This window comes from Sceloporus occidentalis, unplaced genomic scaffold (assembly GCF_023333645.1).
Source record: "Sceloporus occidentalis isolate IW3139 unplaced genomic scaffold, rSceOcc1.0.p SCAF_48, whole genome shotgun sequence".
Lineage (NCBI taxonomy): Eukaryota > Metazoa > Chordata > Lepidosauria > Squamata > Phrynosomatidae > Sceloporus > Sceloporus occidentalis.
Window position 1 is genome coordinate 1,721,984 of NW_028317028.1, and position 23,439 is coordinate 1,745,422.

Consider the following 23,439-nt stretch of genomic DNA (forward strand, 5'->3'; position numbering starts at 1 on the left):
CTACTGAGAATCCTCTTGACAGTTTGTTTGTTCTTCAATAACTTGCTTCACAATTTCTGCAAGTTTGAGACGATCAACTTTATCAGTAAATCCTCGACCTAAGAGGGAGAGAAATATTAGGTTTCAGCGCTTCCTTTTTTGAGCCGTTATGTACGCCATTTAACAGCAAGAAATTCCCATTAAATCCACATCTTACCATTCCAGCTGAAACTCTGCAAGGTGTCTCTCAATAATTTACAGTCTTTATTACATTCCCACGCTTCCAGCATTACTTCGTTAAGTTTCTCATCTTCATTTTCTCCTGTACAAATATAATTATTTTTAAATTCAGAGTCACAGAGAAAGCAGAGTCACACAAGAAAAGGAAAGGAAAAAAAAAAAAAAAAAGGAGGGCAGGGGCCGAAGAAAGCGAAGAACGGAGAGAAACGAGCATGTACCCATGGACATGGATTTATGGAAAATCAGAATAGTTGTATTATAGGACTATACTGGGCCGGCCCAAGACATAGTGCCCGTGACATGGGTTATACGTTTTGATATTTTGGAGGTCTTCTCATAGGTATCAGTCTTATCATCTCAGTCTAGTTCCGGACTGTTTTTACTTCTCCAAAACTATTAAAGACTATCGTTTAAAAGCAGATCTACAAAGTATGTATCCACATCCAGAGTAAACACAAATTCACTTCGCGGATATTAACACACTAAGTGGATTATCCCTGCCGATGCCACATGGACACTTAATGGGTACACAAATACACACTCCCATGGAACTCACAATCTTTGGTTTAACTCTTGAGAGCACTGTAAATAGTTACAAAGGTATTTTGTTTAACACCGTCACAATGACTATAGATAATGGGGGGGGTCAGATTTAGCATCAATAAATCGTTATTCAGACATCAGATCTGTGGCACCAGTGCACAGCTGACTAAGCCCAGGGGCTTCTCACTCACCCGCACTCTCTCCAACTGCCATCCCTTCCCTTCTCTGACAACTTCCGTGTCCCCGTCTCCTTTGCTTCTTCTCTTGCCTCTTCTTGTTCTTCTGTCTTCTTTCTTAGTCTGGTTCTTCCCAGTATCAGCTCAGTTATCCATCTACAACGTTGACTTTTTGGAGTACGGCAACCTTATCCCCCGTTTCTCTGATCAGTGGACAGCGTGTGTGTGGGGAGGCTCATGTCCATATCCAGGTAAATGGATAATGGAGCCGATACCAAGGAGAAGCGGATGAAGAAAGAAAAGAAAAGGCAAGAGAAAAGGCGGAGCTATGGAAAAGGAGATAGGGACACGGAAGCAGTTGTCAGAGAAGGTACGGAGACAGTGTGTGAGAAAGCAAAAACTGTGGTTTTGATCCCCCCCCCCCCCATAAGGGTTGTTTTATATTCATGCTCTTCCAAAGTTTGGGATCTTGATGATCGAGCAAATACAGTAGTTTATTTTCTTGAATAGGAAAACTGCACTGGATTCCTTTTAAATTTAAAATCACACTGCTCCTCCATACATTTCTGCCCTAATAAGCAAATACTCTCCTACTCGATCCCTATGTTCTTCCCATGGGCTAAGGCTCTGCTCCTCACTTATCACCTCTTCCCATCTAGAAGATTTCACTACTTCCACCAAACCTTCAGCTTTCACCCTCCCTCCCAACATTCAAGAAGCCTCTCAAAACCCACTTCTTCAGAAAAGCCGCACCATCTTAGCTGCCAGAACTTCCCATTCATTGATACAACCACCACACTACCTCTCACCCGTCTCTGTGCCTTATGTTTGTCACCCCATTCCCTCAAGATTGTAAGCTTGCGAGCCGGACTCTCTCCACCTAATGTATCAGTCTGTCAATTCTCGTCTTGTCATACCCCTTGAATATGTATTGTATTGTTGGCACTATATAAATAAAAGATGATAATAATGATAATATCGTATTTGCTCGATTATAATCGAGCAAATACGGTAATCCTTCCTTAAAACCAATTCCCAGCGTATAAGAATATCAGCAAAACAGTGGTTAGAATTAGAATGATTCATCTGCATACACTTATGTAGCTGTAAAGGTAAATTTACCAGCCTGGGGCAGGATACACTGTGCAATCACATCTCGGAGCTTTTCTACAGCAACATTACAGTCGTCAGTTCCATTCTCTGGATCCTGGATGTAAACTCCATCTCTTGGCTTAGTACTGTAATTAAAAAGGACAGATTCAATACCTTTTTAAACGAATACAACTGTTTGCAGCAAAATTTGATTTTTTTTCTTTGTTTTGGACTATTTCCTTTAAAAGGTTGGTATTACATCAAACGTGGATAAAATGGACTTCTTGTAAGATCACATATACATCACTTAAGTCAAAAACATAAAAAATAATAAGCTTATTCACTGTTAAGGTGCAATCACAGCTCACCAGTGTGTTCTCAAACCATTTATTTCATCCTATAACATGCAATGTGAAGGAAGCCAAGTAAAGACCAGTAAGTCTTACGTCGGCAGCTGAGTAATTAATAGAAACTTGGCTTACCGCAGGAAGATTTTGTCAGACTAACAATTTTTTTTTGTTGATCGGGTGAATAAAATAATAGAGCGGGGGAGCTGTCGATATAGTCTATCTATAGCCCTACGAGGGGACACACACACACACACACACACACATCTTCACACTGCTCACAACATAGAAAACCTTAAATAGACTTTGTAGTCTTTGGGTTTGGAGGTCAGAATGGTTGAGTGACAGAAGGCAGAAGTTTGTAGTTGATGGTGTATATTCAGAGGACTTGTTATTAATAGGGTAACACAGTGATGAGTATTGGGACCTATACTTGTTTTTTTTTGTTGGTAGTGATATTGCAAAAGGTCTTAATGGCAAGGTATGTATTTTTTCAGATCTTATAAAGGTTTACAACACTGTGGATATTCCAGGTGGAATAAGCCAAATGGTAAATGACTTAAGTAGATTAGAAGAATGATCACCCCATGGAAGTTTAATGATGATCCTCTCAAGAAGGATATTGACAGTCTAGAGGGAATGGCTACTAAAACCGTGAACAGTATGCATTAGAGAAATCATTGGGAAAAATTAAGGGATTTCAAAGGAGGAGAAATGTTAGAACAAGTGGTCCCAATATAAAGGAGGCAGACAGGTTTTGTTATATCCACACATGTGGACTAACCAAAAGCAAAGCAAATTCTGAAGCAAGATGTGGCCAACGGGTTAAAACCAATAATAATAAAAAGGAGTTACCCTAGCAGTTTTCTTTTTCGCAGGATGGGATTGTTGACTATATTTAAAGGTTTTAGGTTGACTTTAAGATCTTGTATTCTCATGTTGGCGAGTTGTTCTGCATGAGCTTGCTGGATGCCAGCAACGACTGCCTGCAATGGGGAGACGCAGAAATATGTCAGTAAATCAGATGGTCTTTAACAATGTGTATGCACAGAGAATGAGACAGGAGTGACTGCACGACAAACATGAACACAATCTACAAATTATATTGCGACAATGTATGCCAAACCAGCTGCCCAAAGCTACACACACAAGATTTCTACATGCCATGAAGCCGCTTGGGGGCTTACCAACTAAACCCTGGGGCTAGCCTAGGCTAAAAGGTCAACACATGGCAGACGTGCTAAATCATCGGTGGGAGACTGCAGGGCTTCCATAAGTTGCCATGAGGCCCTGTGAACAACTGAATTTTCCAAAAAGGGTGATCACTTTCTAAAGGGTGAAAACGGATCCCCTCTATAACAAAAATGGTCTTCTTGATTGTTAGCTACAGAAGATAGATGTACATCTAAAATGTTCTTCTATGATTTAAATACATCCTTGTATTGTCATTACTTCTAACAGATTTAATTTTATGGTTTAAATTAGAAGTTTGATTTAATTCAAAGTTACAAGGGCCCTAAGTCAGTCGCTGTAGATTTAATCAATAATGATATTGATACACTCAACAGGGGCTGTAAGACAATAATCATATATTGTACAACAGAAAGACAAGACTGGTCCCCTCTGTATTATGTTGCAAAAGCAGGTTGTACTCTGTATAGTCTAGAAATCCAACATAAGAATTGGAAATTAAAAAATAGTTAAATTAAATATGGGCAAAACGAGAGCTAGTACACAATTCTGAACATCACTATTCCAAGGAAAACGCTAATGACCCAGAAACCCTTTTTGCGGTTATAGGCGACCGGTGCATTCATTTTCCTTTGAAATGGGCGCAAGTATGACATTCTATCAAGGATTAATCTTAAATGAAATCTATCAGCTGTTAGCAACAAAGGAGGTGGAATTAGAAGGCGTTAAAACCTTGTCCATCATCATCTGCGCAGATGGTAAGATGTTATCCAGGGCTTCAGTAGAGTTCAGCCAAGGGTGGTCTAGAACTCCTTCAATAGTGAGTCGCTCCTCTGGCTTCACCTTTAGCAGCCTATAAAAGAAAAAAGGGTAATCATCAGGGACAATAGGTGCATATTCACTAAACTGTGAGGCTGTAGGAAATCCGAAGAATGAACTGGTATTACTGGTATCACCTTCGAGAAACACAGAGCTGGCCCTGCACAATGCTTAATTTAATTAAGACAATCAGAAATCTGAGCTTCGACAATGTATCCTTTCTGTAGTCACTCTGGTAGGTTGCACAATAAAAATGATCCTTTTAGGTTGTTTGGAGAAAAAGATGCATGATATATGCGCTTATCATAGAAACCCAAATGGCGCAACATGTCTGTTTTTTTGTTACATTTCTACTAGCAGGAACACTTTCTTGCTACAGCATAGCCGTGTGCTTTTGCATGTTTAACCTCCACCACTTAGAGATGAACGGTTGTTGGAGCCTTGAGTTTCACACTCCACATCGTTTGAATAACTGCATAACCTTAAATTAACCAGCCACCAGTCACTTATTTAAGCAAATAATTAAGAACAGATACGTGGCAGGACTGTGTTCTCCCAAACCTTGAATGTTCAATATGCGAGCCGCTTTGAAACCTTTTTTTGCACAAGATCATCTTTTTAAACTAAGGCACAGCAATGAATGTTTTATTAGAGGAACTTAAGAGGTTAAAAGCAGGGCTCTCTCCACCGAATGTATCGGTTTGTCTTAGTCTGTCAATTCTTGTCTTGTCATATCCTTTGAATTTATGTATTGTATTAAGCGCTGCGTAAACTCTTGGCGCTATATAAAAGATAATAATAATAACGTTCACATTGACCCTAACATTGCAACTATAGCCCCAGCATCCTTAACGCGGGAGTTTTTATAAATAGGCATAGCGGAGGCAGCATGTAGATGTGATATTTTCGGTATTAACCCATACCGGAGCTGCATAACAAGTAGCAACAGCAGTTTTCACAAAATGTAGATGAACACATCCCTGTAGGGCTGCAACAACTAATCGATAATGAAAATTGTTGCCAACAAATTTCATTATAGATTAACTGAATCGATTTTATCGAATATAAGATGAAAAATAGTTGCAGCCCTACATCCCATTAGATTGTAAGCTCTTCTGATTCTTGTTTCTGGAAGTCAAATTGTTATGTTATATACTACTTGTTATGCTCTGCTTACCCATTGTACAGCGCTGCAGATTATGACGGCACTATATAAAACCATAATAATAAGAAGAAGAATGTAAAAGAAGATAGTGATACGCACTTTCTGACAACGTCTTTTGCCATTTCTGAGATCTGACTCCACTCTTCCTCGGGGAACTCAAAACTTGCAGTCATGATTTTTTTCCTCATGTCCTTCGGGATCGTCCGGCTGTGGTGCTTGGAGTAAAAGGGAGGGTATCCACAGAGCATTACATAAATAATGACACCCATCGACCATAAGTCACAGCTCTGGGAGAGACAAAGAATCATGGGTCAACAAAGAAGCATTGGTTTGTTCATCGCCCTGGTACATCAGGAATAGCTCACAGAAGCATTGGTCCCACAGCGGTCTTTATAATAATCTTCCCTTACATATACTGTATTAGGCTCATTACATTTAAGGCTATAGGGGCATTTATCACTAAACATGGCGCCTGCTAGAGGTGTGAGCCAAATCCAGATTCATTCTTTCACAATTACCTGATCATATTATAATTATCAAAAGGCTTGCGTGAGGGCTTATTCTAAATTCAATATTCTGAGGGTTGTGATACAATCATTTTGTTATCTTTCGGTCTGTGCTAAAGCCTTGTGTTTCTGAATTTACCTTGTTGTAAGTGTAAGGTGTCGGTGAGGTAGGAATAATTCCAGATTTTTCTTTTTGGTGTCTTCTCTGTGCTTCCAAAACCTGGGGCACAAAAGGAGAATGAGTGCGTCAGCCACAGTATATCGCCAAATTGTAATCTGGCAGTGGGAAATCCATTGTGCGCTTCTAGAACGAGTCTGATTAAGTTCTGTATAGGATGAAACGAGTCTCTCTGTTTGGTGGTGTTTGTCGAGCAGTATTTTGGTATTTTAGAAGGAATTGAATAAACATTACTGATTTTTTAACTATACTCACGGTCAAGTCTGTTTTTGACTTGTGAATGCGGGAAGTATCTTGTTTCTATTTCATACTGGACACCTATATACTGGGGTGAGTCAAATATACATTATATGCCTTGAGCACTGCAGTTGTGTCTATTTTGTGTTCTAGAATGAATTGGGTTCATTATTTTGGGTTGTCATACGAATTGATTATAGCTATCAACAATATAGAAATTAAAAAAAAAACAAGCAATAAATCACTGTACACGTGGCGTGAAGTGGAACATAATCATTCTAGTCAACTATATGAAAGGCTAAAATAACAAATATTTTTTCTCTACCAGAAGCAAACTTTTTTTCTTGTACATACAGGCTTCGTAGGGGCGCATCAAAGAACTTGACTGAAGCATACGTGCGGATTCACTACGATCATCACATTAATGGGATAGTCATACTTGAGATCAGTGTTTGCTTCACTGATGTTCTTCTTTCAGCAACACAAGTGCTGGCGACTGCTGTACTGTTGGGGTCTACTGAACACGAGCTACAGTGCATTGGTATTGTTCACTGCTTTTTTGTTTTCTAGGATTAGTTAACTACCTTTCCACTGTCGTCAGATAAATAATGCAGTTTCTTAGACAGAGTAGGATTATTAATTTAATATGAATAATGAAATGGCAAGAATTTTATTTTTATTTTTTACAAGTGGGTACTTACCTGAGGAGCAACATAGTATGGAGTAAATTGTGGTGTCATTAGGTCACCTTGATCTATTTTGGCAAACCCAAAATCACACAATTTAACGGGTGCATCCTGAAACACAAAAAAGTTGAAAATAAAAAACAAGTTCCATACAGAGAGAGTCGCAGTCAACAATATATTAGGGAGCACAAAGCCAGGAAGAGAGATGCAACTACAATGTCAGCTCCTGTAGGCCATAGACTAAGAAGATTATGATTCAGGCACATATTGACAAGTTATGGGGTTATGTTATTAGTGGTAGCCTTCAGCTTCCAAGTTCTATATATGTAGACAGACTACACATAATGACTGAAACCGTCAAGACTAACTGAAGGATCACTATTGCCTTACCAATGAGTTGTCTTTAAACAGCAGGTTCTCTGGTTTGAGATCCCTGTGCGCAATGTTTAACGAGTGACAATGTTGTAAGGCCAAAGCGATCTACAAAAAGAAAACACAAGTCAATACAAATATTGTGTCTTTTGCCCAAAACCAACCTCTCTATTGCCCGAAGGATGTGCACCTTGCTTACAGTCTCCTAGCAATAAAGAGGTTGCAGCGAGCCAAGTTCATGAATGGCTCCGCTAATGTTAAAAGCAATAAATAAATAACCTGTCATAGGTATACTCAACCTTTCAGTGCCAGAGAGACTGGCTACACCAGAGCAGCAGACAGCAGCGGGTTAGTGCACCCCAGGGACATAAAGATACTACATTAAACAGATACTATGGCTTCTTGCAGAAGCAGTTTGCGATAATCTTGTACATCTGCACTGGAGGTGGTAGGAAAGCCTGAGCAGTGCATTAAGAACCCCTTTTAGCAAGTAAAGAAAGAAGATCCTGTTATTACCCTATAAAAATCAGACATGAATGCAAATCAGTAATGAGAAATCCAACAAGGAGGAGGACAGAAATCATCGCTACTGAGTTTGGGGTTTGATCAAATACAATTTAACATTTTCACACCAAAGAAAGGCCCGCAACCCCTTGCAGACCCTTCAAGCAGAGTACAAGCTTATGGTAACCCCCCACAAAAAGGAAGTTACACACAGAATGGCTGAAAATCGCTGTGCAGGTTGTGACGTGCACTGGATATTCTGATTATAACAAAGCAGGCAATAAGGTCACGTGATAATCTGGGTCCCTTTAGTATGCCTTTAACCCTTTAAGTTGATCATTGCAAGACTGCTGGTGGAGTTTCTGGAACTTGCCTGCTTTGTTACTTGGCTGGCTTGCTTCTCAGTGAAGTGCCGGTGCTGGCTGATTCTGTGAAACAGCTCGCCCCCCTCCATCATCTCCATAACAATTAGGAGCCGTGCCCTGTTCAAAAGTGTTAATTTAAAGAGTGAATATGCAAGTAATGCTGATGCCAGGATGCTGGGAGGTGTGACCTTATCCTAAAATGTTCTGCGTTTCCCCATTTATGGGTACGTCTTTAGATACGGTACGGGTGAAGGTCATGCCCCAAACCGACAGCACTGGCACTTCTCCGCCAGCAGTGGTAGCATCCACCTCGCTGCCTTCCAGAATAGCTTAATTCTTCCCAAGATAAGGGATATGTATAGCAGCACAGGTTCTTAGCAGTGGGCATCAATCTATTACAAACTGGCACAGAGAGCAGGCAGTTCAGGATATGAAAGGAAGCCAGTGAACACACGGGTATTAGGGTTCCGAAAGGGACAAAAAGGGGCTGACAATAGGGCCAATTGGCACAAACAAGTAGTCAAACAATTGGCTGGTAGTTCAATAAGGCACATATGCATAATAATTAGAAAGACAGTCAATATACACACATAAGCTGTCCCGCTTTCCGACTCATAGTTTTGAGTTTGTGATTCTAAAAAAAGTGGGCATCAGTTTACAGAAGGCAGCCCCATCTTGGACTCTACAAATCTACTATGCCAAAGAAGGTGACCCTCACTTTATGCTGTATATCTGCATTTAGCACTGGTACTAAGCTATAAAGCCTAGTACCTTCCAGAGCCTTTTCTATTCATTTAAAGCGCTATGAACTGATCACACATACATAGGATGTTATTTCATGTAGGAGTTATTGGCCTGGCAATATTGGCCAAGGGATTGCGTATATCAAGGCAGTCAAGCTCCAGTCCTAAAAGGCTGCACACATCATGATTGCAGGGTAATACCTGGTACACTGGTCAATATGTAACCCTAAGAATATGAATGAGACATTAGCAAGATATTATAATGTCCAACCAAGAGCACATCCTTAAAACATTGGTACTAACAATTCATACCAATTCGATTTTTTCAAAGTTAAATGTTTTCTTCAAAAGCACTTCATGTCATCTCTATATTATCTAGTTCATCTATTTAAAAGGAGAGTAACATCTTCAACTGAAAAGAGCTTGAAGGCACCGTCATTGTCTGTACAAAAGGTGGCATCGGTAACAAGTATTTGTTTTCTTCAAGTGTCCCTGAACATCCCAATTCAATATTGTCGGTTACACTTGTGTGTAATGAATGATTACAAGATAAAACCAGAAGCGGAAAGTGTTCCACTTGGCTTAAATTAGGGACATTTTGTAGTTTATGTCAATCATTACGCATATACCAATACTGGCCTTGTTTTAGGGCAGGTGATCATGCATGGATGCTACACATTAATGGCCAACCTTATCTCTGCTAATATAGCATGTGTGTTTCAGAATGAAAATGAGTGGTGTCGGCTAGAATAGATGCAGCCTCACCAATGAGGAATGCATATTAAAGTACTTTGTAAGCTGCAGCTCTCCGTCCTCCGTTTTCACATCACTTTTGGCCGACTCAAGCGGCCAATAAGTGGCAGGAAAGCACTCCCCGCTGAAATCAATTAGAGTCTCATTTCATCCTCAAACTCTGACAAGAACCAGCGCTGTAGGCGGCCAGCGGAAAGTACACCGAAAAAAAACAAACGCCCAGGGGCAAGGAGCAGGTGTGTTTGGCTGGGGAATGGTGAAATAGTTAAATGCATGGGGGAGGGGATTTAGCTAAATTTCTCCATGCATTTGCTAGAATACAGTAAGTTAAAGGGGCCACTCAGCTAGCAGATGTATCATAGTGCATATGACGATAAGAGCGAATGTTCTTTATACACCAATGCAGGATTCCACTCTGGCACACAGTCTAATCAAACTGGCTAGACAACTGTTTTGCCACTTCTCTCCAACGTTCCACTGTGCATAAGTAATATTTGTCTTCCTTTGCCCTTCTTGACTTCATTTGCAGGTAAATATCTGTCTGGGCGTGTAAAGCCTGTAAAACTAGCTATAGCTGTTTATTACAGCAATACTTTTTTTGTCATCATAGCACACAAATCTGTAGAGCAAAGTTTACATATTTGATTTTTTTTTTTTTTTTTTTATTATAGTTCCCCTTAGCCTTTAAGTCCCCTATTCCAGATGTTTGCACCCTATCCTGAATCAAGCCGCTGGGGGGAAGCATTGGTGGCAAATGCATCCCAAAACACTTAAACAGGGACAGAACTTACCCTTTAACCCCATAGCGTGTTTGTCAAAACTGTATAGCCAGAACCACATCACCTTTGTTACTCATTACCCACGTTAATGACAGCGAGACATAAAATGTTTAAGAAAATAAAGATAAGGGTATCCTTTAACGAAAAAGCAATTATCCCCTTGGAACACAAACTCCTAATGCTATATGGGCAATGACCTCATTGGTTGCATAATGGTGTTATTTGTATAGCGATATTGTCTGCAAAATAGTTTGACAATGTTGAAAAGTGTTTCTACAAGGAAAACATTGCCCAGCTAGGTTGTCTATTGAGTAATTTAGTTTGGGTTTAAATAAAAAAGTTACACACACACACACACACAAACAGAGCCCTTTTCAGTTTTTAGATGTTTCTATCCTTTAAAAAACAGACCAACACTGCCATGGCTGAGGAGAAATTTAAGGTAAATATGCTATAAACCACTTTATGTAAGTTTGGAAAAGAAAAATCCTTCAGGACACCTAAGCCTTCTGTGGGGGGGGGGGGGGGGAAGATCCCTTGAAAGAAGGTAAATTACAGGAGAGATGGCATGAAGAGTTTCCATTATGCTTTTAGTGCAAGCAATTAAGATCTAGGAGACTACACCATGCACTTATCACACAAAAACCCAACAAACATAATAAAGACCAAAGGGATTAACCATATCATCCAACTAACACCTACCGAGTGGTGCCTTACAGACTAATTTAACATACATGTGAAAATGGCTAAAATTAACATGTTAATCGGTTCCACAGTCCAGTTGTATAAAATTATAACAATACACGCATCTACTGTGAAGAATAGGCTTGTACTTGTTTGGCCTTACCTGGGGGTAGATTCGTGGGGGAACTGCACACTGTTTGCATAAACGTCAATAATTTGTACAATGTTTGGATGTGAAGCACACAACATGTGTAGTCGTACCTTGAAGAAAAGGTAACCAGTATGAGCAGAAGAACAAGACCGGGCATGGGCAGCAGATGAATGAGCTCAGAAACATGGCCTATTACACAACATGCAGTTATTACTAAAACTATACAGAGGTTAAGTCTGACATTGGAAATGGCACATCGTGCAACAGGGTTACTTATCTGGTTTGGACATCCACATGTTGCCCTCTTGGCTGCCCCACCGGTAGGCGACAGATGACCCATCTCATTTGTTAAATGCATTGCATGTGAAATGGACGTAAGCTCTTGTCAAACACTCAAAACAAGACAATGGACCTAGACATGCATGTTCTAACAGCAGAGAATGAGGTTTGGGTATGACGAGATATATATATATATGTCAATGGAACATTTTAAAAAGTTAGTTCCTGTCAGCTAAAACATTTTCAATGACTAACCTCCGATCATCATGAAGACAAGCTAGATAAAGTCAGTGTCTCCTGTAAGATGAGCTGAGTGAGTTGACTCTCTTGCTATACATTAGACATAAGCTCAGTCTCGGGAAAAGCTCACTTAGCCTTCACAATGGCTGAAAAGGTTGTTGAGTTGGGACGTTTTAATACAGCTCTAAGTGTATGATTAAACACTGCAACCCACAAAACAGCAGCACTGCTGGGAAGGAAATATAATCAGGGGATCAAGCTCATGGACCATCATGTCCACCTCTTGTTAGAGGCCCCTTTTTCCTACTCATCAATATATATGACCTAATATACCATTTAACTAAAGGCTGAAGTCTCCCTCATGTTGTTTAATGACTTCAATGGCTTGGAATAAAGACAATGGATGCCCAGTCCCACTTCCCTGTCTGGCTGAGCTAACAGGTTTTAATGAATGGATAAGCTGAACTTAAATGTATTGATTTCCACTGTATACTACATCAAACTGTACAGGTAAAGATTTTTAAGGGTCCTTTTCGGCAAAAACATTTTAAATGGTATGGTACAGTATTATAACATACGGTTTTATATTAAGTTTTGCTATATTTTAGGCATCCTTTGGAATCTTAATTTATTCCTTTCAACAGATTAGTTTAATGAACAGGCCCAGTCATGGCAAAAGCAGAACAAATTAGCATGATACTTGTTTCAGCATTGCTGCCAAAAAGCCAGGAACATAGATGGAGCGGCGTATTGAAAGATGGGTTCCCTGCCTAATATACAACAATTACAGATACAGTAGAAAGAAAATAAACTAAGCACAACGCACTCACCTCATTTCTGGCTTTTGGGCGATCCAGGAGGATTTTCAATGCAAAACGTTCCTGCGCTGATTTTTTCACACAGACTCTGCATGAAGAATGGTTATTAGTATCCTGTAAATCGCTGTAAACTCCCATAAGTATTATAAAGTAGTTCTTAATGTATAGGTGACCAGTGGTAAAAATTCAGCACAATTATATTATACAGCAGAAATGTAGAAACCCACTGACCACAGAATCTTCTTTAAACTATTCTTGCTTAAATACACATTTTATATCTATTTCCAAACCAGTGACTTTCAAATTAAGATCGGCAGGGCCTTTTTACATTTAGCCTTCTAAGAGGATATGGCATGTATAGACAGAGGGCACGTGTCTTCAGAGAATATGTGTGGTTATGAAATGTAATCTTAGACCGCGTACAAAAAAACCCAAAATACGTGTGCAGAAATGTCAGAGAGATCCAGTAGCACGGGGTATACCGGGACTGTTATGCGATACAAGAAGCCGTGACAATGGCAGAGGACGACTGGAATGAGAGTATAGCGTGGCCACTATACACAGGAGACAGAAAAGGAAGCGGTATAAATAGATGAAGACCATGCATGGCGAACAACAGCGTGTGCGACCGCAGCCTAGAACATATCTGTACCTAAAAATGAAACCGGCCACTAGCCACTCAACATCTTTCATGGCCTGTGTGCACCAACAATCTAGAATAAGGCAGGAAAAAGACCCCAACCAAAGTAGCCAAAGTCACTTCCAAAGCTTCTGGATGTAAGAAAAATATAAAATGCTCTGGGTTAATCTCCTTTACACCGATTGTAACTTTGCACGTGCAATGTTTTTACCGGTATTTTTTCCAAAGACTGGAACTATATGATGTAGAATATTACCTTGTTTCAAGATGCACATGATAACACAGTAAATTAGTCTATAGCAAGTATAGAGCAAAACAAATACTTGGGGTGAACAAAGGTAAACGGGCACTATATTTAAGAATAATTCCTTTAATTGTCCCGTTATTCACATACAAAATGAAATGCGTATTTTGTTTACCTTACAGGGCCGCTGATACCCGCTCCAAGCTTCTGGGTCCAATTAATGTTGTACTCCTCCAAGATGGACGACTCCTACATATAAAACAAACATACGTAAACATTAAAAAAAAGGGCCGGATTGCTTTAGAAAACATTATACAGAATGTATGACGACTCCTTTGTGAATTAGAAATATTTATCAGAACAAGCAGGGCCGGCCCGACAATGGAGCCGAGTGGGGCAACCGCTCCAGGCGGCACATTTGAAGGGGCGAAAGAGAGAAAGGGGCGCCGAGTGGTTTTCGTTTACCAAGCTGTCAGTACCCGCTCGGCGCCCCTCTCTCCTCTGCAGCGAGTCTTCCTGTTCGGTCTCGGTGCCGGCTTGTAATGCTGAGTGCCGGAAGATTTCCGGCGCTCAGCATTACAAGCCGGCACCGAGACCGAACAGGGAGACTCGCCGCAGGACTGCTGAAAGGTAAGTACAAGGGGGGGGGGGGGGCGGCAGGGACGGAGGGAGAGGAAGGGTAGATAAGGGGGGGGGGGCGGCATTTTAAAATTCGCCCCAGGCGGCATTTTGCCTTGGGCCGGCCCTGAGAACAAGGCTGGTGCAGGCATCTTAAGATAGAATCAGACTAAATCAATGGTGGCATCACACATGAGGGTATATACCGTATTTTTCGCTCTATAAGACGCACCTGCTGATAAGACGCACCTAGATTTTAGAGGAGAAAAAAAAGGAAAAAATATTTTGAGCTAAAAAATGGGCTATAAAAAAAAGGACATCATCCTCCCGTCATGCCTGCACAGAAAAAAGCTGGTCAGACATGATGGGAAGTGTAGTTGGACTACAAGCGCCGTACTGCGCATGCGCCGGCGCCATACGTGACACGGTGCTTGCGTCAAATCCCCCCGTCCTCTCCATCCAGTCCGCCCTTAGCCGTCGCAACGGACCAGAGAAGAGGAGAGGCGGCGACAGAGGCGGCGGTCTCCAGATGAAGACCTCCCCTGGACGGCGAAGCGAGACAGAGACTGTCCGGGACACTTTTGGTGAGTACCGTATTGGCTCGGATATAGGCCGCCCCCGTATATAGGCCGCACCCTAAAAGTTTGGTGCTTTTTTAAAGAAAAAGTTTTTTTCTTTAAAAAAGCACCAAAAAACATACTGCCACTCTGCCCCCCCCGCCCCCCGAGATATGCTACCACTGTCCTCCCTCCCCGAGATACGCTGCCACTGTCCTCCCTCCCCGAGATACGCTGCCACTGTCCTCCCTCCCCGAGAAACGCTGCCACTGTCCTCCCTCCCCGAGATACGCTGCCACTGTCCTCCCTCCCCGAGATACGCTGCCACTGTCCTCCCTCCCCGAGATACGCTGCCACTGTCCTCCCTCCCCGAGATACGCTGCCACTGTCCTCCCTCCCCGAGATACGCTGCCACTGTCCTCCCTCCCCGAGATACGCTGCCACTGTCCTCCCTCCCCGAGATACGCTGCCACTGTCCTCCCTCCCCGAGATACGCTGCCACTGTCCTCCCTCCCCGAGATACGCTGCCACTGTCCTCCCTCCCCGAGATACGCTGCCACTGTCCTCCCTCCCCGAGATACGCTGCCACTGTCCCCCTCTGCCCCCCCCTCCCCAACTTACCGGAGCAGACTCCCGGGTGTCTTGCGGGGCCGGCGGGGGACATCTACGCAATACAACTTCCGGTGCGGCACATCCGGCACCGGAAGTTGTATTGCGTAGACGTCCCCCGCCGACCCCGCAAGACACCCGGGAGTCTGCTCCGGTAAGTCCGCGGGGGGTGCAGAGGTAAAACGCATCCGCACGATGCGCTTAGACAACCTCCCGTGCCGGCACCCCCCCCGTGGGAAGTGCTGGCAGGGGAGGCTGTCTGAGCGTATCGGGGAGTAGGATGCAGGTCCCCTGCACCGCTGCGGGGGATCTGTATCCTAACCCCGCTGCCTGCCCTGCCTTTAAAGTCTTAAAGTGGGGGAAAAAAGTGCGGCCTATATTCGAGCCAATACGGTATATCGTTGCCCCCCCCCCTCCCTGCCTGCATCTTCGCTCCATAAGACGCGGCTGATTTTTCATCCTACTTTGGGAGGAAAAAAACTGCGTCTTATGGAGCGAAAAATACGGTATATTATATAAACACCCAGGTTTAAGGGTGTGTATCAACCATCCATTAAGCAAAGAAAGAGCACAGCAAAGATGGTGCTCATTAGAACTCAAGATTTACGTTGTATTATGGCTTACAGAAGCTCGAGCTTTCATTCCCTTCTGGGTGCTTCTAAATGACGGCTATGGGGTGCCGCCGAAGGACTGCTACACATATGTTACAGAACAAGCAAAGCCGATTAAAACAGTTTGATGCACTGAAACTCTCCGGCACAGGTCAGGTTTGCAACCATATTTCAAAGACGAAAACAAACAAAAATAAAAATTCAATAACTTTGTTAATTAAACAGAGCACATGCTATATATTTCTATATAGTATATAAATATATATACTGTGGAGTATCCTTTTGAGGTATACATTGTAATTGTGTGATTTCTGTGTTTTTAATCAAGTGGGGTTTATATGTAGGTGTATATTTAGCTACGTTTGTATGAGAATGTATTAGAAAGCTGCAATCAAGTACATGATCCAAAGCAAAATAACTTGTAATGGGATCGCACGAGAGATCCGTGCACGAGAATAACCTCCTAGGCAATGTGTAATTAACTAGGTTTTTTAATTAATGAAGCATGTTGTTAATATGTACATTATAACGATGAAAAAAAAGCATTATAATTTTCCATGAATTAGCAACTACTAAGTAGCATTAACATAGAGGAGGTAAGTGAAACGTTAGGCTTCCTAGTGATTTAGCTAATACAGCGTATTAGAGAAAAGGTTATTCTACAAATTGCAGAATTAGGAGAAAGACTGCCTTGAATTGTTTGAATGAAGCCAGGTGGGGGATTTGTATCGTGAAACAGAGTAGAAAGCAGACACTGTGCGCTCAGGAATTATGGATAGGTGGTTAATAAATGTTAGAGTCTGCCAGCCGAGAAACCTGATCTCATCTTTGAATAATCTTTGCCGTATATAATAACGTTAACCCTTAGCCTTCATTTCCTTCGGAAAAAAACAAGTATTCTATAACAGATTCACGAGCAAACAAGCAATAGCCATTAAAACATGTTGGGGAACAAAAGGTGTTAAGTCAACAAGCACAATGCAGAAATATTTCAACAATGTTAACACAACAACTCCCCAGCTGAGATAAAGAATTGGATTTGTGTGAATGGAGTAGCTGAACAGGTCCGTTTTATATCTAAGGGGGTCCACGGCTGTGAAAAACCCTCTTACACAACAAGCCACCGGGGCTCCAGCTTTATCTCAGGCATTCCTACCATTGGTGGTTGCTAGTAGTTTACTATTCCCAGCTGTCAAGACCACATAGGCATTCAGGTGTTTAGTCACTAAAGCAAATGTTTGCAGGAGAGTTGCAGTTTCAGCTCACAAACTTCATTATGCACTAAAGCACCGGCCTGAAGTAGCGTCTCTTCCAAAAAAAGAGCTTGGTTGGCCCTGCATAATGGATAGTGAAATCTGTGTGACTTCATGATTCACATCAGCAATTGAACTATGCATTATGAAGGGCCAGCTCTTGCAGGAGTAGTGAAGTAGTGAAGAATAAAACTCTCCTGCAGATACATAATCAGGTTTATTAGTAAATGAGTGTAATATCATAACATTACAAAAAAATAATGAATGACAACTGAACAATGTAAAGGAATGTGTGAAATAAATTAATGTACAAAAACTAATATTGATAACAAACGACGCCTCTAATTAAATATCTATAATGTAATATCTTTTACCTTGCACAGAATCATGAACAATACTTGACACCTCGTGTTTAACTTTAGCAGTTGTATAAAGAATTGAACATAGAATCTGAGAATATTATATATTCAGCCCATTATTCCTGCTGTAAAAACCTCAAACCTTATTCCTTCCTTATTTTTGTCATATATTAAGCAGAGCCATATTCTGATCCCACGTAAGCTTTAGTTTTTCACCATGACCTCATGCCATAACATTTCTCCTCCTTCCAAATACACTTCCTATGTTGTTGAATCCCTTTATATATTAAATGTTCTATCGCATGCCCCTGCGCACTTAAACATGCCAGATTATAGACATAAAATAAAAAATAAATAGCAATATAAAACTTCACACAGATAATGAGGACAATGATTGGCATAGAAGAGGAGAATATACATATGCACAGGGACAAATAAAATGCAGGTGAAATACTAGAATTAGACTAATAGTCTAGAAGTAGAGGGCCAGAGGATCAGATGTAATGTAATAAAGTCACTTGCTGTGGTGGGGGGACACGGAATACCCTTCCTGCAGAGATGGTAGAGGTAAATACAAATTAAAGGGGCAGATCGCTTTACTGGGCCCTGTATGACTAATAAATGTGCAATGTTTTCAGTCCTGAACCCTTCATGCCACCTGCTGGTGCCACTGGCATGGCAGACTGGAAGCCAGGCCAACACTGCTGATGTGGAATCAAGCAGCTCTTTAAAGGGGAAGATAGGGGGGCACGACTTTTCCTTTAAATACTGGGTAGGTATAAGTAAAGCCCACATGGGGACAGCAATACCCTTTAAACAACGGGTAAGAATCTGAAAGTCAAGGGTAATCATAATTTCACTGTTCAGAACGTTTGATTACAAACCTTTAAATCTATTTGCACAGCCACTCTTGACATGAGAAGAAAGAACGTCACATTATTCTAGTTCATCAGATATTAACCTTATGAAACAACACCAATCTTTGATTTGTCAACGAAAAATGTCATACCAGGAACGTATACGATAACTGATCATTACAGACCGTACAGTTACAATTTCCCTGGGGTGGTTACATTGCTTTGTTCTGTATTCTATATACATCATTAGAGAGCAAAATCAGATGACATCCTTCAGCAATTCTCCTGAGCGGACAAAGCTATTTTTCTCTCTCCAAAGAGACAGTAGAAGAAGCATCGCTTAGGATCTCGGACGCGTCTCATTGAGAAACAAGCCACAAAACAATACGAAATGACTCAAGCCTTAAACGCCTTGTAATGGATAATAATTAAATGATAGGTTTTAATGTTATTAAAACAAAATGAAAGTTATAGGTTAAGAAAAAAACAAAAAACAAAACAAGGGGTCTTGTTTGCAAACTGGGGAAAAAGAGACACATCGAACGACAGATATATTGACTGCAGGAAACTAATGCCCGACTATTCACAATAAAGGGATTAAAAGACGCTGACATCAAAATATGTGTGTTTGTGTTCAAAAGGCTAATTGATCGTTAGAAAACTTTTTTCCAATTTTTACCCAAACTTTTGAACAGTAGTGTGTGTGTAATATATATATGTATGTAACCAAAGAAAAATGGGCACTCACGGGTCTTTGCAGTAAAGCGCGTTAAACACTAGTTTATTTGAATCAGCACGGCCAACGTTTCGGACCACCTCCGGTCCTTTCTCTTATATGCGTACACACATATATGAATATATATATATATATATATATATAATTCAAAAGTGGACTGACAAACCCCTTGAGCATAAAAAATATTTTACAAAATTGTATTTTTATCTAAAATGGCATTTCATTAAACATTTAATATTTTCCCCATAAAAAAATATTAATTTTCAGTTTTTGGATAAACTTTTTTGACACATTTTAAAATCAATAGAATTGATGGGCTCCACCAAGGCAACATGCCCACTGCTTTAAGTTGGAATTTTTATACAGTAACTGACGTAACATTATATATATATATATATATATATATATATATATACACACACACACACATACATATATACAAGTAAGTATAAAGTTTCCATGTACGTTAAGCCACTTAAGATCAGCCTAGGGAGCCTGAGCTGCCACCAGCAACAGAGGGGCTAGTAGTATGCCCCCCAAAGGTAGTCCCCGGTGCCACCACCCACAGTTGGCAGGCATTAAGCCGCAACTACACCTTAAGAAGCCCACCAGTGAAGATCTACTGCACATGAGAATAGACTCATATGTACCAAATGATATTCGAGGGATTATCTCACTGCCCGTAATAAGCATGACAACATACAGGGAACATCTGGCATCTACACCCCCATTCTCTATTTTCTTTCTTCTGAACATACATGTCATATACATGCTACATTCATGTTTAAGTAAGGGTTAAATGTGTTGATTCATGTACTAAACATAAAATATGCCTACTTTTATTGATGAGTCAAAGAGCATTTACATCTCAGCAGACCACAGCATAACAATTCACATAGAACCCCTTTGTGTTCCCGTCCTCCCCAAACAGACAGGTACTGATGGAGAAGAAACGGTTTGGATGAAGAAGTCTTTTTGATTTTAGTTACCTTAATGGTTCTGTCGGTGTCGTTAGTCTGAGACATCCTTTCCGTATCAGCCCTGAACGGAACAGCTGTGAGTCAAAGGCGAAACCAAGTCATGAAGCCACCGGCCGAATCCCCCATACAATGTCACATAGGGGAGAATAAGAGACTGCAGCCGGAGAGACCAAAGCTGAGACCGAGGTGTGAATAGGCCTCCTCCAACTCCAATACACTACCTCCCTCTTACAGCGACCAACAGAGCGCCTGATAACAATAACATTTCTTCCATGAGCAGAACCCACTGCCTGATTCATGTTTTTGCTTGTCGTGTCAAATAAAAAGTATTTGTTAAAATAATGAACGCATTTGTATTAATATGGCAGCAAGCTCATTGGAAATATTAACAGGCACCTAATAGGACAGCTAGGGAAGCGCGCCGTGGTTAAAAGGACCCCTGCGCTAGCCATTCACAAAGGGCTTTCCGAGCCTTTGTCGCTTAGTGCGTGTGATGAAGCAGGAGACATGTTTGTTGAGGGCAGACGCCTTTTTTTGTTCTAAACTTTATTATTAATATGTGAATTACTTCATTAGGTCAGACATTGCTTTGAAGCAGTTATGGACAAAAAGGCAGTCCTGATGTTTATCTTAGCCATAAGATTATGTAAATCTTCTATAGGTATGGTGACCAAATGCTATGGGATGTTAGAGAATGCCCCTCGTTTTAAAGTAAAGGGGGCTGCCAGTGGTGATTTTGGTGTGGGGGGGAAACATTACTAGATTACCTTACCCTGATGATTATCTTATATAACTTAATGCCATCTGTGAGCATGCACGTTTTCCTTTACTCCAGAATAAGTATCTACATGTGCTGTGAGGTCAGGCTAGGTAATAATACCCTATGTGGCACTATTATAACCAGGACAGGTAGTCATTGCCCTGGCCTTTAATCCCAAATGTTTAACAGCAAAACATTTTATTTATACTTAATTTTATTGTGCTGAAATCAGAGGACAAATGTATTCTTTTCTTCCATTAGTATCTCTCCAATAAGTAAACAGTCCATCTTAATGCTTCAGTGTCCATTAATATTTTACTGTATGCCTCCCATCATCAAAAATGTCTTTGGATACCAATGATTGGTTGGGGTTCTGGGGTGTTTTATAGCATAAAACAAGGATTTTAGGAAGTGATAACCAATGGTTCCAATACTAGTCCTTTTTAGAACGTAAATATTTTCAGTGTTATGTCCTTTGTTCTTCAACCCTTCTTCCCGTGACTCATGCTGAAGAAGGCAAGCAGAGCAGCTCTGTGACTGGTATCCTTTGGCTAATGTTAGGACGCAACCCATAATTTAAAAAACCCTGCTTTAATTAATGTAAAGCCAAAAGTAAACCTATAGTAGACAGAATACTATCTTGTAGTGGGAGGGTATGACTCAACCAAGTGAGTCTTTCTGCATTTCAATTTATCATCAACTTCTAGTACCTCTGTGCATAAAATTAGTTAAAGAGTGTTTTTACTTTGAGATCCTACGCTGTGTTGCTTTTTGTCTCACATTCTGTATCTGAGCACCATCTGTCAGGATCCATTACTCACCTAATACATTTTTAGTTTAATTAAATGTATTTTATATGTTGCAAGATATATTTGAAATGTTTAATTTTAGTTATCAGGAAGCATGATACTGGGGCAGGAAATCAAAAATATGGATTAAGAATTCCAGCACAAAACAATACGGAGTAAGGAATGAACATCGTTTTCTTCATTATACCTTGGAAATCTAAGGATTTGTCTACATTTAGAGGCTTAAGAGCTTATAGGATCACACATTCAAAAGCATTTCAGTTTGTATTATGTATTAATATTTTTCCTTTTGTTGGTTCGTCTATAAATCCAGACTAGTATTGACCTGACTGCCGAGAAGCACAACCTCAGTGCAAATTGTTCTTAAACATTACAAATTATACTTGTATACATACTTGAATATGTATATTGTATACATAAGTAGGCCCTGGCACATAAACTCTTTGGAGTTAGAGACACTACCTGCTCAAATGTGAAAAAGACTTATCACTAGCATTTGTTTTCAGGCAAGATCTATCTTAGTGACTGTGTTTGGGAGTGGTGTTTCACAATGTAGCTAGTAGAAGCATTGTTAAACACTCATCTACAGAAGCCAGAAGGCTTGTTTTTCCCTCAGAAATCTCATGGTGCTGCCACAACCACAAGGGATTCTGGGTAGGCGCATTCAAATAAGGTCAACAATTATGCCTTGTTGTTGAGGCAGCACCATGAGATTTCTGAGGGAAAAACAAGCCTCTACTTCTACTACCCCCTTAATTTTAGTGGAAGGGTTTTCCATCACCTTTACCCACCATAACTTATGGTATTTCTTGTCTACCCCAAGCCTGAAGTATTAAGCCAGTATCACAACTTCACGCTGGCGAGTCCCATTAAGGATGAAACAGCTGTCCATGAGTGGTGATCTGGCTATTGCACCTGTTCCCGAGTTTTGTCTAAAGGCTGTCTTGTACAGCGGGCAATTACTTTCAAGGGATCCATGTATAAAGTGGATATAGAGGCAAAAGGTTATTATTGTTGACCTTATTTGCATGCGCCTACCCAGAATCCCTCGTGGTTGTGGCAGCACGATGAGATTTACGAGGGGAAAACAAGCCTTCTGGCTTGTCTGGTGTCTGTAGATGAGTGTTTAATAATACTTCTACTACCCCCTCACCTTTACCCACCATAACTTATGTAACAATGTAGCTAGGAGGTAGTAATTGAAGCACTTATCTGGTGTGTTAATCTACATTTTTATATCAAATTCTTATTCATGAATTTAAGTCCTCCTATTTTTATTGTTTCCTTTGTTAAACAATAAGTTGATATAATGTAACATATGTTATATTGTTAAATTGTCTTCTTGCTCTAAAGTATGTGCTTAATGTGATGTAATCCTTTAACATAAACTATTCTATCTAAGGCACTCACTTTCCATAATGCCACACGTATAAACAAACATGCATTCAGGATCTAAACAATCAGCGATTTATCCAGTGGCCATCTTAGGGGACATGATGTAGTAGTGACTGATGTCTATGAAACAGTTGTTTGCAAATTATAGACTGAATGTTCTTTGT

At 40.7% G+C, this 23,439-nt stretch overlaps 1 protein-coding gene across 2 annotated transcripts; it reads right to left on the reverse strand.

The window, feature by feature from the left end:
- On the reverse strand, positions 1-20,356 carry LOC149289066 (MAP kinase-activated protein kinase 5-like). Of its 2 annotated transcripts, none has more exons than XM_089490983.1 (14): positions 20,321-20,356; positions 13,907-13,980; positions 12,860-12,935; positions 11,523-11,620; positions 8,409-8,517; positions 7,550-7,639; positions 7,175-7,270; positions 6,198-6,278; positions 5,652-5,839; positions 4,301-4,421; positions 3,233-3,363; positions 2,061-2,176; positions 197-301; positions 1-98 (listed from the first exon to the last, which is right to left on the reverse strand). In XM_089490983.1, the coding sequence occupies exons 1-14, from the start codon at positions 20,354-20,356 to the stop codon at positions 1-3; spliced, it is 1,419 nt and encodes a 472-aa protein (XP_089347109.1). The 2 variants fall into 2 exon arrangements, with proteins under 2 accessions (XP_089347109.1, XP_089347107.1); XM_089490981.1 differs by having other exon boundaries at positions 197-304; positions 2,055-2,176.
- Positions 20,357-23,439: the final 3,083 nt, after the last annotated feature.

Excerpts from the sequence above, each read along its gene's own strand:
- LOC149289066 (XM_089490981.1), bottom strand. The coding sequence starts at position 20,356 with ATGTCTCAGACTAACGACACCGACAGAACCATTAAG. Across the intron at positions 7,271-7,549 it reads TGTTTAAAGACAACTCATTG|GATGCACCCGTTAAATTGTG; the intron begins GTAAGGCAATAG and ends TTTGTGTTTCAG. Across the intron at positions 3,364-4,300 it reads CGCAGATGATGATGGACAAG|GCAGTCGTTGCTGGCATCCA; the intron begins GTTTTAACGCCT and ends TCCCCATTGCAG.